This window comes from Elephas maximus, chromosome 25 (assembly GCF_024166365.1).
Source record: "Elephas maximus indicus isolate mEleMax1 chromosome 25, mEleMax1 primary haplotype, whole genome shotgun sequence".
NCBI lineage: Eukaryota > Metazoa > Chordata > Mammalia > Proboscidea > Elephantidae > Elephas > Elephas maximus.
In genome coordinates, this window is record NC_064843.1 from 32,869,901 (window position 1) to 32,886,949 (window position 17,049).

The 17,049-nt window shown below is 41.1% G+C and overlaps 1 protein-coding gene across 3 annotated transcripts in view; it reads left to right on the forward strand.

Annotated features, from left to right (window-relative positions):
- The window catches only part of NDRG3 (NDRG family member 3), a 95,662-nt gene extending 78,715 nt beyond the window's left edge, over positions 1-16,947 (forward strand). For 2 of the 3 annotated variants that reach the window (XM_049868722.1, XM_049868724.1), the window contains 7 exons: positions 5,149-5,252; positions 6,280-6,342; positions 6,460-6,511; positions 9,731-9,778; positions 12,540-12,575; positions 12,661-12,712; positions 15,185-16,946. In XM_049868722.1, coding sequence (XP_049724679.1) covers positions 5,149-5,252; positions 6,280-6,342; positions 6,460-6,511; positions 9,731-9,778; positions 12,540-12,575; positions 12,661-12,712; positions 15,185-15,366 — 537 coding nt within the window. In that variant the 3' untranslated portion in view covers positions 15,367-16,946. Of the gene's footprint in view, positions 1-5,148; positions 5,253-6,279; positions 6,343-6,459; positions 6,512-9,730; positions 9,779-12,539; positions 12,576-12,660; positions 12,713-15,184 lie in introns of all 3 variants that reach the window. The other variant, XM_049868723.1, reaches the window with a different exon arrangement.
- Positions 16,948-17,049: the final 102 nt, after the last annotated feature.

A 17,049-nucleotide genomic window follows, 5' to 3' on the forward strand; every position in this document is an offset into this window, starting at 1 on the left:
AGAGGCAGTTGTTCGAACAGAACAAGTGGACACTGCGTGGTTTAAAGTCAGGAAAGGTGTGCATCAGTGTCTTAGTCATCTAGTGCTGCCATAACAGAATACCACAAGTGTATGGTTTTAACAAAGAGAAATTTATTTTCTCACAGTCTAGTAGGTTACAAGTCCAAATTCAAGGCGTCGGCTCCAGGGGAAGGCTTTCCTTCTCTGTTGGCTCTGGAGGAAGGTCCTTGTCCTCAATCTTCCCGCAGTCAAGAAGCTTCTCAGGCACAGGGACCCTAGCCCCAAAGGACGCACTCTGCTCCTGGTGCTATGACGTCCCCGCCTCTCTACTTGCTTCCCTTTCCTTTTATCTCTTGAGAGATAAAAGGTGGTGTAGGCCACACCCTAGGGAAACTCCCTTTTGGATCAGGGAGATGACCTGAGTAATCCTTTTAAGGACAGGCAGAGATTATGATTTATAACACACAGGAAATCACAAAATGGAGGACAACTACACATGGCCTAACCAAGTTGACACATATTTTTGGGGGACACAATTCAATCCATTACAATCAGGGTTATATCCTTTCACCACACCTATTCAGTCTGTATGCTGAGCAAATAATCTGAGAAGCTGGACCGTATGAAGAAGAACGTGGCATCAGGATCGGAGGAAGACTCAGTAACAACCTGCCTTATGAAGATGATACAACCTTGCTTGCGGAAAGTCAAGACAACTTGAAGCACTTACTGATGAATATCAAAAGCCACAGCCTTCAGTATGGATTACACCTCAACATAAAGGAAACAAAAATCCTCACAACTGAACCAATAAGCAGCACCATGGTAAACGGAGAAAAGATTGAAATCAAGGATTTCATTTTATTTGGATACACAATCAACACCCATGGAAGCAGCAGTCACGAAATCAAAAGATGCATTGCGTTAGGCAAATCTGCTGCAAAAGACTCTTTAAAGTGTTGAAAAGCAAAGATGTCACCTTGAAGACTAAGGTATGCCTGACCCAAGCCATGGTATTTTCAGTCACATCATATGCATGCAAAAGCTGGACAATAAATAAGGATGACTGAAGAAGAATTGACGCCTTTGAATTGTGGTGTTCAAGAAAAATATTGAATATATCATGGACTGCCAACAGAACGAACAAATCTGTCTTGGAAGAAGTGCCACCAGAATGCTCCTTAGAGGCGGTGATGGTGAGAATACATCTTACATACTTTGGACACGTTATCAGGAGGGATCAGTCCCTGAAGAAGAACATCACACTTGGTAAAGTACAGGGTCAGTGAAGAAGAGGAAGACCCTCAATGAGACGGATTAACACAGTGGCTGCAACAACGGGCTCAAGCATAACAACGATCGTGAGCATGGCACAGGACTGGGCAGTGTCTCATTCTGTGGTACATAGGGTCGCTGAGTCGGAACCGACTTGACGGCACCTAACAACTATTGCATTTAGGAAGGTGTTGCTTAATTTCCCAGATTTCCTTTTGTTATTGGTTTCTAATTTTACTCCACTGTGGTCAGAGAACATACTGAGTATGATTTTAGTCCTTTTAAATTATTGAGGCTTGTTTTTTGTCCTAACATACAGTCTATCCTGGGGAACATTTCATCTACACGTGAGAAGAATGTGTATTCTGCTGTTGTCGGCCGGCGTGGACTGTAGATGCCTGTTAGGTCTAGGTAGTTTCACATGTTCTAGTCTTAGTGTTTTCTTGTTCATCTTCCTTTCTCTCCATTATTGAAAGTAGACTTGAAGTCTGTAACTATTATTGTTGAATTGTCTGTTTCTCTCCATTTCTGTCAGTTTTTGCTTCACGGATTTTGAGGCTCTCTTGTTAGGTGCATATGTGTAATTCTTGTTTTCCTGGTGATTAACTGTTTCTTAAACAGAACTTGTAACTAACTCTCTTTTGTTAGCTCAATCTTTACACTCCACTTGCAGAGAAAACCGGCACCAACAGTTTTTACGTATTTTCAGGCTCCATAGCGCACTTTCACCGACTTCCCTCGCTGTTCCCATTGCCAGCCCAGTAGCCTTAGGTTGCTAAGTCGGTGATTATTCTTTCTGCTTTTCTGCTTTGAAGATTTTATTACAATTGTCACTTTTCTTGTTGTCTTTGGCCTTATGGGTTTATGACTTATAGAAAGTTTTTTTTGTTTGTTTACTGTTAATTTTATTAGGTTTCTGGAAGGAATAAAGCTAAACACATGTGTTTTAATCTATCATCTTTAAGTAGAAGTTTTAAAGATCGTGATCTTTCCACTACATTGTGCTGAGTAGAGTGGGTACTTTCCTGAAGGCATAGCAGGCTTAGTTTTGACTGCAGACCTTAAAAACCAATTCACAGAAGTAATTTACAAAGTTCCCTGTTAAGTGCTTTCTGGTAGACAGGTGTATAAGATATGGCCCTTGCTCTCCAGGAGCTAACTCTGGGGGGAGATGGGATATAGAGAATTAGTATTACAGCGTGGAAAAGCAATAAGCAGTAAAAACAACCTTTCATTGTACACCTACTAAATGTCAGAAAACCAAAAAAGGAGAAAACCAAACCCATTGTCACTGAGTTGATTCCAACTCATAGGGACCCTATAGGACAGAGCAGAACTGCCCCATGGGATTTCCAAGGAGTGGCTGGTAGATTCGAACTGCAACCTTTTAGTTAGGAGCCAAACTCTTAACCACTGCACCACCAGGGCTCCAAAGTCAGATAGATACTTTATATACATTAATTAATTCAATCTAATAATGGGAGTTTTATTCTTCCCAGTTTACAGGCGAAGAATGAATTGGCTTGCCCAGGGTCAGCAACTAATAACATATCAAGGGAGGAGATTTGAAACCGATTCTGCCTGACTCTGAAGCTGTTCCCTTTCTACTGTACTGGGCTGCCTTAGGAGAAGCACACTGAGGGGCCTAGAAGAATTCAGAAGCAGGGGAGGTTTACTTCTGACTTGAGGTCAGGGAAGGCTTCAGGGTAGAGGAGGTATCCCAGCTGGTCCTTGAAGGATAGGTAAAAATTTAACATTCTAGATTTGAGGAGGAAGGGGATCATTCCAGAAAGGGGGAGCTTTGTTCTAAAGCAATGAGGAAGGAACTATCAAGCGTGTTCAGGGAGTGGTAAGTAACCTGGGGAGGCAGAATGTATGATGCTGCAGACTGGTTAGTTGACGCATTTTCTTCTGGAGTTTTCCAGCAGTGTCCGAGGTGGATGAATAAGTCAGAAATGCTATTTCAAATAGGCCTATGAGGGGAATGCTAAGGCCAGTGTTTTAATGATTTCTGACAAACAAGAATATCCTCACACTATATATAATGTGTGTTTAATTAGAAATGTGTGAAGTCATAGATGATGGATTGTCACAGAGTTGAAGAGTCATTTACAATTTAAGCAAGCAAACGCTTATGTTGCTTTTATTACCTTGAAATGAAAACAATGTGACATTTAAATATGAATAATATCTTCACTACTAAGAGAAAAAAAACACAATGATAGCCCCCCTTTTTTATGTATCAGATTAGCAAAAATCAGAGTGATGTTTATACTAGCAAGGGTCTGGGGAAACTGGGACTCTTGTATAATGTTGATGGTAGTGTAAATAAGCGAGACAGCTCCATATGTCCTGATAAGGAATGATCTTTACCATATTTTAAATAGAAGAACAAGGTGTAGCACAGTATGTCTAGCAGACATTTATATTTTACAAAAAGACGGGGGGTAGAATTTATATATAACGGCTTTGCCTAAAAAGTTTCGTTAGTACTTAGCCCTAGTTTTACCGCTTTCATGCTAATGTAATTTCTTCCCTTTTTTACTTCAAACGTTGCTATTCAAGTTCCTCTCTAGGCCTTTATGGTAGAGCTGGCTAGATCGCTTCATCTCTAATTTCTGTTCGCTTTTATTTGTTATTCACTTTTCTTTTTAGGAGTGATTCTAGTGCCCTTCAGCTTCAGGTAGAATCTGACCGATTTGGTCAGTTTCCAGGTGTGTTCTTGGCTTACTTCACTTACATGGTGGTAAGCATTCAAACAGTTTCCAGTTTTCTCCTTATCTGTATTTCTCTGCAAGGCTTGATGGTGGCCTTTACATACTGCCCTGGATTAACTGACACGTTTCATTCCTCGAGGGCAAAAATTTTCCCTTCTGCTCAAAATTGCCTATTGGGTGTGTGTTTGTGTGTTTGCGCGCATGTGTGTGTACATATATGTATATATATGCTTATGTACCCGAGAACCTGGCAACTGGTTCTGATGGCCTCTGAGAAGGCCAGCAAGAGAGGGACCATTAGAAAATGAGTAGTGAGAGGAGAGGCAGACTTTTCACTGTATGTCCTGTTTTGTTTCTCTTGTATTTTATACCTTTAGTAGTATTGGTAATAAGATTAAAATAAATAAATAATAAATTGGCTAAATAAAATATCAAATGGGATGTAATATATAATCCTATAATGAATATTGTTGTTGTTGTTAGGTGTCATCAAGTCGGTTCCACCTCATAGGAGCCCTAGGTACAACGGAACGAAACATTGCCCTGTCCTGTGCCGTCCTCACAATCGTTGCTGTGCTTGAGCCCATCGTACTGACATAATTATACAGATTTATGGGTGTTAAGAGAAACATCACCTTCCATTTATTTTACAGTTTACAGTTCATATAACTTTTCTTGTTGAATTTTTATAACAGCCCTGTGGGGTAGCTGGTTATTAACCCCATTTTACAGATAATAACTCTCTTTATTTTTATGAGAAATGGCAGAACATGAAAAATAACAAAAAACACAAATGAGGAACTAAGGTTCAGAATGATTAGGTAACCTGCCTAAGTTCCACAACTAGTTCTTGAATCCCTGTCTAGTGCAGTTTCCACTGTGCTTTAGATAAAGGTGTTCAGAATGATCTCCAAGTTTTTGCCCTTCAACTGAAGTTAATTGCCAACTTTTTCCATAATAGATTCTTTGGTGCACCTGTGGCACTGAACCAGTCTGATGCAAATAAAAAAATTTTCGGTCATCCAGCCTACTAGCACATCAGTGAACCTCAGGCTCTGCACAAGTTCCCGTCATGGGCATTGAGAATACAGACCACACAAGGTGGACTTGTTCTGTACCTTCAAAGTTTACCTGTGTCTTCTTTCAATTGTTGTAGGAAGAGTTACAGGCCAACATGGACTTGATTCAAACCTACAGACTTCATATTGCCCAGGATATCAACCAAGAAAACCTACAGCTGTTCCTGAGCTCCTATAATGGGTAGAGTTGTCTCCTATTCCTTCACTTAAATGTAGACCAGGCCTAAAAAGATAAATGATGGTTAAAGAATAAAGAAAGGGGAAATAAACTACTTCTTTCAGTGTTGTGAGATGGGATTGCTGTCATGCTATTTCACCACAGTAGAAGAGACAGATAAGAAAACAGCTTTCAAGAAGAATGAGTGAACTGAAAGCTGTTTCTGGCATGTTTAAATACCAGCTGAAGTTTTAAGATGTTTTGAAACAAAAGGTACCTAAGTTATACACACACACAAGTAAAATGCACAGGAAAATACATATAGGGGAGGCAAAGGGTACAGGTCTTAGACCTTGTTTCTGTTTCTCTCTGCCGATCTTGTCATTAGGCAGAAAGAACACATGGACACTAAAAATTCTCTTTTGTTTGAGTACTCCGAAACCCACTGTCTCGTCTCCCCCAGTCACGTCTCCCCCAGTCACTGAGAGAACCTGATTCTTATCTTGGGATGAGCTTTTCCAAGGTAAAAATGTTAGCTCCTTCTGCCTTTCACTCTGGGAACATGGAAAAAGATTCAGGAAATGGGCAGCTATAATTTACCCAAAACTACATGGCGAGTAAAGAGCAAAAGCCAGATTTTGAACCTGGTCTCTCTGGCACTTTATGACAGAGCCTCCCTATTTTCGTTTGAAATCAGGAAGATTTATTAAGTACTGTGCTCAACTATTAGTTACAAGGCAAGTGTTCCTCCAGAAAAGTATGTCATTCCCTCGTATTAAGGAATTTATTCCCATAAACTAGAACTTGAGGATTTCGGGAGCATTGCTGTCCAGTGGTGAAGTTGCCTCCTTTTAGCTTCCTACACAGCCCTGTGCAGTTGAGCCAGGAGCCACTGAAATGGCTACTCCTGAACAAAGTGTGCAAGGGCCCCCTTCCCTGACTATGTGTGAAAGAAAGATAGTTTTCACATTTTGATTTTCATAACCAGAAAATAACCTAAGTTGCTATGATTTTATCTGAAAACAGCATCGCTTCTGCTTTATTTTTCTAGACGCAGAGACCTAGAGATTGAAAGACCCTTGCTGGGCCAAAACGGTAACACAAAAACATTAAAGTAAGTCCTTCAGTTTCTCCATTATTGGTAAATATCTTTGCCTCTGAGAGGCAGTTCAGGATACAGTGAAGTATGTGCTTATTTGGTGATGACATCTCTTATTTTGCCTGTACCTAGGTGTTCTACATTACTGGTGGTAGGGGACAGTTCACCTGCAGTTGAGGCTGTGGTAAGTGTATCCTGATGCTGTAAAGATGAATGAGATGAAAACGTAAGGGAGTGTTCATAGCACACTGCTGACACACTGAAACAACCGGTGAATACCAGTTTTTTTTAAATTTCTGATTGCATAGATCAGTTTTGCTCTTTGTTATACTTTTTGGGAAATGAATTTCTCATCAGCCACTAGGTTTCATCAGATGGGATGTGTGCTGCCTTTGATTGGTTTGTGTGGTTCGGTTCATTTCGTGGAAAGTAGCACAACTAAACACCATTCAGTGTCAGATTTCTGGCAACCTCAGCCGTCTGCAACCACTCTAAATCTGAAACTGTATCGGCAGGTTAGAAGGCTGCTGAGAGCCTATATGCATTTCTGTACCTCCTTCTCAAGCACTTAACAAATTAATAAAAATTAATTATGCTCATTGTGGAAAATTGAAAAATAGAAGGATGGATATGGAAAAACATGATTCTTTTGCTCAAAGACAAATTATCTTTCTTTAACCTAGACTGGGTCATATTAAATATACAAGGCTTTGGGACCTAATAACTTAATACTATTATTTTTCCAAAATGTAGTCAGCATAAACATACTTTTTTATGTCTGTATAATATTCCATCTTATAGGTGCACCATCGTTTTTTTAACCTCAATCTCCTGTTGATCATCTCTAGTTTTGCACCATTAATATTACTATTAAACACCCTTATAAAATTTTTGACTGAATCTTTGATTATTTCCCTGGGATAATTTCCAAAAATGGAATTAATATGTCAAAAATCAAAAACATTTGTGAGATTTTGCCAGATTCCAGAAAGGCTGTTTTTCTAGATGCAAAGACCTGGAGATTGAAAGACCCTTGCAGGGCCAAAAGGTTTGTATTGCTTGCTGTATACAGCCGCTTTCAATACGTGAGGGTATCTGTTCCATAGAGCCTAGTCCCGCATTGGATTTATTTTATTAGTAGTCAATTTGATAGGATAAAAATGGTATCCCACCGTTTAAATTTGCATTTCTTTGATTACAAATAGCTTGATACTTTTTCATACTGTATTAGCATTTGCATTTCTTCTTTCACACAGCATATATAACTTCACTAAGTATCTGAATGAATTACCTGGTTTTCTCTGGCAGCCTTCACTTCTGCCCTGTTTAGAGCAAAACATTAGGGTGGGAGGTTTTTTGGAAAGGGAGTCTAACAAATGATCAGAGGTGTAGAAATAGGTGAGGGGGCAGAGGGGACATTTGTACGATGAGACGAATGTGACAACAGAATATATTCACACCTCCTGAATTCCCTCGTAAAGCGTTCTGTCTGGTGTAAAATATATGGCATAGCTTGAGCACAGAGGCAAATAACCCTCAATAAATATTGTTGCAAAAGTACTCATCAAAAGCATTTTTTAAATTAACGTGTCCTTAAGAACGGGGAAATAGGATTCTGTTTTTAGAAAACACCCGTAATCAGAATTCCCTAATAGACCAAGTTAAGTATTTCCATGAGTTTTTGCCCCCCCCCTTTTTTTGCCTTTTTAAAATTACATGTATGTAAAGCAATATTTCCAATTATTTTTTAAGACTGTATAATTTGGCCATATGAGTAAGGCCTCTTTCTCTTTCTGATTTCCACACCCTCACTGTTTATAGAGAAGAACTTCAGGCGTCCCACCCATACCGTGAAGTAGTCAAACCTAGCTCCCTACCAGAGCATTTTCCCCACAAATTGGCAGCAGTTAGAGGAAGATCCATGAATAGGAAAGCAAGGAGAGAGTCCACAAGTTCTGGTCACTGTTACTAGCTATTCTTGCTCATTTATTCACTCAACATCATTTTTTGACCATGTCCTATTTGCTCAATGCTATGGAGAATACAAAAATGAGTAAGGTAGTCTCTGCATTTGGGGAGCTGGGAGGGAAAGTACACATGTCAAAAACCAACCATTGTGAATGTCACCCGTGAGTATTACGCTCTTTTAAAAAATTATCTATGTAAAACCAAATGGACAACAGCTATTCTAAAGCATAGACAAGAAGGTGGGGGCAGAGAGTTTAATCAATGGGAGTGAAACACCTAGAACAGAATTAACGAGAATATTGACACACTGTTAAATGTAACAAATGTCACTAATCATTATGGCGAGAAACTGTTGAATGGGAACAGGTTTTGCTGTGTATATTTTCACCAAAAATGAAATATTATTTAAAAAAAAATTGTGGTTGTCTTACCAAATATCAAGACTTCTTATAAATTATAAGGTAGCAAACCAAGGAAGTCGCCGTGGTGGTGAAGTGGTTAAGCGCTTGGCTGCTTACCGAAAGGTTGGCAGTTTGAACCCACCAGCTGCTCTGAAAAGATTTATAGCATTTGGGGCCGTATGGGGCAGTTCTGCTCTGTCCTGCAGGATCACTATGAGTTGGAATCGACTCAATGGCAGTGGGTTTGGTTTTGGTTTAGCACAGTATTTTGTATGTGTGTGCTTGGCAACCATGTAAAAGGATAGATATAACTGATCGGATTAGCCATAAAACATTACTGAACCTAGATTATCTTCCCAAAACATTTGCTTTGAGGTCCCTGCCTTCATGGATACAAGGTAGCAAGGTACTGAGCATGTAAATATGTAAGATTATAATTCTTAATTATGATGAGTGCTATGACAGAAAAGAACAGGGTGCAATGAGAGAAAAATCAGAGAGAGGTTAACCTTTAGACTAGAGGGCTAAAGACCTTGAGATGGAAGAGAGTCAGGTGTGAAGAATGAGAAACCCAGTACTTCCATGGCACAGGAGAGAGGTGAGAAATGAGCAGGGGAAGTAAGCATGGCTCAGTTAAGAGGGTCACTTCTGGCTAGGAAGCAATTGAAGAGATCCCAGCAGGAGAGGGCCATGGTCCAGCTCACATTTTAAACCTGTGAGGTAACTTGCCCCATTTTATGTCACCAGTAGGAAGAATTAGGTATTAGACTCAGCATATAGTTTTTCAGGGACTCTTATTTGTAACAGATTCAGAAAATGAAATTAGCCAGATTTCTAGATCTCCTCAGAAGTATCAGCTATAAAGTATATTGTGTGTGTGTGTAACGTATCCCACCTTGTATTTTGCTAATTTCTTTTGCTGGCTCGGCCATCTCCAAACCGAGCTATTGATCTTGCAAGATCTTTCTCATACCAAGCATGTCTTAGTTTTCTAGCAATTGATAAAATTCTTTCTCCCTTTTTTTTTTTTTTAGGTTGAATGCAATTCTCGCCTGGACCCTATAAATACAACTTTGCTAAAGGTAATGTGTCCTCTTCCTGCACTGCCAGCCATTTGTGAGTAAATTATACATGGTTGAATTTTTTTCTGTTTTATGGAGTAGTTGCCAAGAAATAAATAAAGCTTTTGTCTCTGTGATTCTCTCGTTCTCTCTTAAAAAACAAACAAACAAAAACTTTCCTGAATATATTCTCATTGTAGAAAATTGGAAAGTAGAGAAAAGTAGAAAGAAGAAAATAAATAAAAATTACCCATAATCCTACCACCCAAAGGTAATCTCTGGGAAAACATTGGTGCATTTTTCCTATACATTTTTATATCATCAAGATCATAGTGTACTTTTTGCTTTGTATCTGATTTTCTTAACTTTATGACATAAGCATTTTCCCATAGCATTAAAAACTTCATAAACTTTTTTAAAATTTTTATTGTGCTTTAAGTGAAAGTTTACAAACCAAGTCAGACTCTCATACAAAAATTTATAAACACCTTGCTATATACTCCCAACTGTTCTTCCCCTAATGAGATAGCACATTCCTTCCCTCCACTCTCTGTTTTCATGTCCATTCAGCCAGCTTCTGACCCTCTCTACCCGCTCCTCTCCCCTTCAGACAGAAGATGCCAACATAGTCTCATGTGTCTACTTGATCCAAGAAGCTCATTCTTCACCAGTATCATTGTCTATACCCCGTAGTCCAGTCCAATCCCTGTCTGAAGAGTTAGCTTTAGGAATGGTTCCCGTTTTGGGCCAACAGAAGGTCTGGGGACCATGACCTCTGGGGTCATTCCAGTCTCAGTAGACCATTAAGTCTGGCCTTTTTACGAGAATTTGGGGTCTGCAGCGCACTGCTCTCCTGCTCCCTCAAGGGTTCTTTGTTGTGTTCCCTGTCAGGGCAGTCATCAGTTGTAGCTGGGCACCATCTAGTTCTTCTGGTCTCAGGCTGATGTAGTCTCTGGTCTATGTGGCCTTTTCTGTCTAAAAACTTCATAAACTTTTTAAAGTGTTGTTTTGAGAATTATCAGATGGAAATTCTTTAGATGCTCATCCTGCAGTACTGGTAAGGAATAACTTTCTAATGGAGAAGGATGCTTTTCTTTCCCTTAGGACAAATGGAGGAATTTTGTTCTAAATTTGTAGGGATAGTATCGAGTTTCTTCTCTTTTTGACTGGACCTGAGGAAAGAGTTTCAACCTAGCATTGTCTCAACATAGCTTTTTCTTGAGCCTTTACTAAAATGTTTAGGTAACTGACCTCCTAGTTTGAATCTGGATACTGTAGATTTAAGTGCTGATCTTATGTAGCTTTCTGCTACTTCCCCAGCCTGAAAGACCTCTGTCATCTTCCCTTTCTCTTTGAAGTGTACTTGACGGGGAAGTGCTGTCATAAGAAAGAGCCCATAGTTCCAAGAAATGTAACATGAGGGTAATGCTCTAAGGTGATCAAACTCAGAATGTTGTGGGCTCCAAGTGATTGATTGGCCAGTCTGAAACATGAATTCAAATCAAAAGAGTGTGTGGTTTCAAATTAATTTTTCATTGCAGGATTGAATCAGTATTCAAAAGCATAAAACTAAACTCTACAATAGCCATAAAAAAAAAAAAAAAAACAATAGCCATATGTGGTTATTTCTGAGCAAAAAATGCCCACCCACAACAGCATGGAACAGAGTAGATCACTCCTGTGGTCGATTGAACTGAATCTCGAACTATTTGATAGGTTCTCCCAGTATTCTTTCTCTGCATAAGGGAGCAGTTTCATAGTCCTGATCTGGTTTTGACTCCTAAATTCATGAAAGTCCAACCTGTTCTATTTTGGTCTATTTCATACTTAAATCAAATTGAATGTTTATGATCTTATGCTTATTTTCAGGAGACTATTCCTTGTTACTCTCAAATGTCTATACCTTCTGTGGCATTCCTCTTTCTAAATGATAGTCCCCCTCAAAGAAAACTTTTAATGCTGGTTAATTGAAGCCTTAAGAAAAAATTCCCTGTCAGCCTGACTGGAAATGCTATATGATCACAGAGTGCCTAACAGCTGGAAGGAAGAGGGTGGGCTTATGTTTGGCCATCGTACCCTAAAAACAGTGTTCTCTGCAGACTGGCAGAATCAGTGTCACTTGGGAACTTGTGAGAAACTCAAGTTCCTGGGCCCCACTCCAGATCTATTGAATGGGAGTCTCCGGGAGGAACCTAAGAACCTGAGTTTTAACAAGTCCTCCATTAACACTGGAGCAGTCCTACCCTAGAAATCCTTGCACAGGTGAGAATAATCAACTATAAAGGTTTATGATGAGAGAGGCAGCCCCACAAATCTAGCCGTAAGAGAAAAGTGGCAGAAGCCAGTTGACCAAATTCAACATCAGCGCCTGACTGGAGAACTCCATTTAATCACAGAATTGGAAGGAAATTTAGAAAGCAGAGTGCTATGAGAAGTTAGGGTCACAATGTTTGAGGATGCTGAAGATAACATTCTTCAAGTGGATACAGACCATGGTTGAAGGTAGTGGTTAACTTCACTATCGTCCCTGACAGAAAATTCCCCCCATTGGCCTGAAAAACCATCCCCTGCATTTTATAAACTTGGAAAGCACTGAATAATCCTTTCAAATTTCTATTCAAGGTCATTGCTAGGATCTATGTCTTTGTGTAAGGGTGCAGTTAAACCTCAAGTGAAGGGACCTAAAATCCAATTCTGTCCAGTTTGAGAAAACTCAAGGATGTTCAGAGCACTTCCTGTAAGTATAAATTCTAGCTGACTTAAATATTTTTTCCTCTTCTAGATGGCAGACTGTGGGGGATTGCCCCAAGTGGTCCAGGTAAGGGGATTTTTTTTAAAGTGCCCATTTGATTCTGCCATTGTACCTATGGAAAGATTAATGCATTCTTATTTTGTCCCCCTAGCCTGGGAAGCTCACCGAGGCCTTCAAGTACTTTTTACAGGGAATGGGCTACAGTGAGTAGTACACAACTTTCTGTCTAGCAGAGATTTATTGAAAGTGGGGTCATTTTGACATCTGGGGAGCCCACAATTCTCTGGGCATAACCTCTGTGCCGGCCACCCTTAAGTCAAGTTAAAACCAGAACATTTATAGACCATTCATCTTGTGCTTGTATATAAAATGAACTAACACTTACCTTAACAGTTACCTGGGCCAGGCAGTATATATTCATTGTATCACTTAATCCTAACAATAACATTAAGAGGTAAGTTCTATTATTAGTCTCATTTTATAAAAGAGGAAACTAAAGCTCAAAGAGGTTAAGCAAATTTCCCGGTGGAACATGTACGCTGCACAGCCATGTTTCACACCCTAGCAGTCTGGCTCCAGAGGCCGCATTTTCATCCACTAAAGCTGAGGCTGTCCTAGCTTTGAATATGAAATTATGATTTCATAATTTATTAATATATTAATCAGCTGATTAATTACTCCTGGCCTAGGGAAACAAACAAACAAAAAAAAACTAGTGCCACATAATTTATTAATATATTAATCAGCTGATTAATTACTCCTGGCCTAGGGAAACAAAATAGAGACTGCAAAAGAAAAGGGTAATGTTCTCAGTTAAGTCTGCTCCACCACAGAAGGTGAACTTGCAGAGTATTTTAGAATAAAGTCCAAAGCATGTGTCTGCCTTATATTCCACTGTCCTGGTCAATTGTATTGTGTGACTCCTGAGCTTTCTCAGTTGGCACAGAATATCCACACTTGCTCCTTTCTTGGAGTTTTAAAAAGGAAAATCTTTCCATCCGGGTACAAAGCTCTTTACCCAGTAGAGTGATTTTTTTTTCCCCCGTGTGTTTGGTATTAGTGTGGATAGTAGCCATGGTGAGCTGCCTATCAGCTGCCCTGGGCAATAGCTGGGCACCTGGATGTAGCCTGGCACTTAGCAGGCAGACTGTGTATGTCTTGTCTGGAGTGGCTGTGTAGTCCTCGTCTGTGAGCTCCTAAAAACTGAGCCTACATCCACTTCTAGCAGAATTCCCTCTTCTAGCCCATTCTCCATTTCTTTTTCTAGAAAACAGCTTGTCTTCCAGCCTATTTATGATCCAAAGCAAGATGACTTTTCATAGTGGGTGGGAAAACAATTGCCCTTGACTGGTTGAGAGAAGTAGCATCTGAGATGCTATTCAACCTCAGCACCTCTCTAGAACCTTAAAATAAAATTTCACCCCTGGCTTAGGGTATTCTGTCAGTGTCTATTAGGCAGCCCAGGTTGCCACTTGGCACTCTCGGGTCACTAACCTGCCTTTTCCTGTGTCCATCCTGCTTCCAGTCCCGTATGTGCAGCTCAGTCACCTGAGCACCGAGTCAGGTACCATCCTCTGTGCTGGCCCTGCCCCTGCCTCCCAGCCATACACCCTCCTGGCTGCACTGGCTGCTTGCAGCATGTCCGCGGTTTCCCGTGCAGTGAGAGCCCGATAGAACGTGGCTCATTGTGCTTGAAGGTTAGCCTGCAGGTCTATCCCGAGCCCCCCAGGAGGAAGAAAGGAGAGGGCTATAAGGCCTCTCATCCCAAATCCAGGATCACAGCAGAAGCTGAAACTTCATAGCTTTTAGACATGACCCCTCTTCTACCACCGCCTATTGATCCTTGAGTTAACACCCAGGCCCAGAGATTGTAGGGCAGCCTTAACTTTAAAATAGGAGTGTCAGAGCCTGTGCCAGAGAACTCTGCAGGTGATGGCATCTTTTGACCCCTCCCTTGAAGTGACAGCTTGGATAGTGGCTGGTCCCTCAGGAGGCTAGGCAGGGAAGTTATGCCAGGTAAGGCCCTGTCCTGTCCAAGCTGGAAGGACCTTCGAGTCAAAGCAGTGGCAGAACAGAAATCTGGTTAAACACCTATCCCCAGTCCTTTTCCCTCCTGGGCAACCTTACCTCACTCCCTGTGCAGAGGTCAGCTCCAAGCCCATCTGCCCTTCCTTACACCCTCACCTTCCCTCCATGTTTCCTCCCCAGACAGTAAGGGGAGTCTGTGGTCATGGATGGTAGTCTCGTTGTATCGGGCTTGCGCTGTTTGTGAAACACCTTCATACTTACGTAGTTTGTCTTTCTTTTCTTTGGTTTAGTCTTGCATGCACTACAGGTTTTGGTTACCTATTAGGATTCCCAAAACCTCCTCCCTAATAACTGTATGAATAGTGTGGGTGCAGCTAAGAGGCTATACTCTGGGCTTAGGGTTTCCCCTTGTTCTGCTGTGGACTAGAATTAGGGAGATTCCAGCCAGATCCAAAGGATTAAAGCAACCTTGCATATAACCACTCACCTAGAGCAAATAGTGCAGAGTGGGGATGGCTATATCTTGTCCCTGGGTGTCACCTTAAATGGATTGGGAAACCTGAACATAAAGCCTTTGGTGAAACTTACTGATTTAGCTGAGCTTAACCAGGGCTCCACCTTCTAGTCCTCTTGGTTCTTTCTTACAGTACCATCTGCCAGCATGACTCGACTTGCCCGGTCACGAACCCATTCAACCTCGAGTAGCCTGAGCTCTGGAGAAAGTCCCTACAGCCGGTCTCTCATCAGCAATCAATCAGATGGAACTCAAGGAGTCCCTGAGTCCTCTGAGGACCCAGACAAACAGGAGACCATGGAGGTGTCCTGCTAAGCAGATGCCCCTCCCTTGGACCACGCAGATCCATCTGATCACTCCATAATACAACATTTCATCCAGCAAACTGGCATCTACCATTTTTAACTCATGCATGGCCACTGAATCCCTCTCTCTCTGGTAGCCTGAATTGATCATTCTCTCTGCCCGCCTACCCCCTTTTTTGTATGTATCAAGAACTACGTCCATGCCATTACTATAACATTCCAACATCTTTAGCGGGTCAAATCTCTGTATCTTCTCTTTCCAGCTTTGTCCTGCGCTCCGATAAGATTCTTTGATCCCAACTCCGTGTGTGTGCGAGCACACATCTCTGTGTTTGTGTGTACATAGTCCTGTGATTTTAGACACGCTTTCTTGTAGAGCTTCTGCAAAAAACAAAAAAAGGGACTTTTTTTGCATTTTCAATGATGTTTTTAGGGGAAATGTGCAGAACAGATTTCTCTGTTGTGTAGGCCAGTGCATTCTCTTTTGGTTCCAAGTTGTTCAATAAGATTTGCAAAGTGACTTCAGAAAGGGGAAATTCTGAGAAATGTGGAAGGTCACAATTACTGTTTGGACCTCTGATTGATTGTGACCAATAAGAGGGTGCCTATAATATAGAGGGAAACCCTGGTGGCATAGTGGTTAAGTGCTACGGCTGCTAACCAAAAGGTCGGCAGTTGAAATCCACCAGGTGCTCCTTGGAAACTCTACTGGGCAGTTCTACTCTGTCCTATAGGGTCGCTATGAGTTGGATTCAACTCGGTGGCGACGGGTTTTTTTGGTTTTATTACATAGAGAGGTGGGCAGGGTGACCAGTCACCCCTTTCTCTCCAAATGAACTCACAAAATACTATTCTATACATAAAAGGAAGGATATATTCTGCTGGAAGTCCATGAAAAATAAGATTTTGATACAATGTGGAGTTTTCCCAAGGTGTGAGTGTGGCTTAATTACTGGACTCTCTTAGCACAGAAAGGTGGAAAACAAAATGCCAGGTCTTGGCTCTGCAGGAACAAAACGTCTGTCACTGCATGTCGGATGCCACTACTACACAAAGCATTCATAAGAAATGCGTCCCATGTCTGTAATGGAGAGAGAGCTTTTTTCCATCCCTCGGTCCCCAAAAGAGGGACAGGTACGGCCTAAATATTATGTAGGTGATGACAAAATGGGTGGAGGAGAGGGGCAGACATTAACATAATATCATGTTTAATGAATAGAAGCCAAATTTATATCGAACTCATTTCTGAGAAGGATTCTTAATCTCTTGAACTCCCTTTTGTAGTAGGAGAGAAGGGACCAATCTGTAAGGGCAACCCTGTCCATGTTTTCAGCCTCCTGTCCACTGCTATGTGAAGGGTCACAGCTAGCCAGAGAATATCGCTGGGAGGAGGGTGATAGAACCATGCAGAGACCATCTGCCACACAGCAAGGGCCCAGCTCCTGAGAGCATCAGATGTAAGCTCAGGGTTACACAGGTCTGAATCTTGGGAAGGGACTTTTCAGACACATTGTTTGCTTTCTGCTGAGATAGGGAATGTGTCATTCTGTCAGAGTGTGACTTTTTAACAGATTATTAAATAAAGCTGTATATGTCTCATTGTTACCTGATCACTGGTGTTATTTCTTTCAAGCCACTTATTGGAGCTCAGGGAGAGACTGAGTTACTGTATGCTGGCTCCATGTTGGGCATT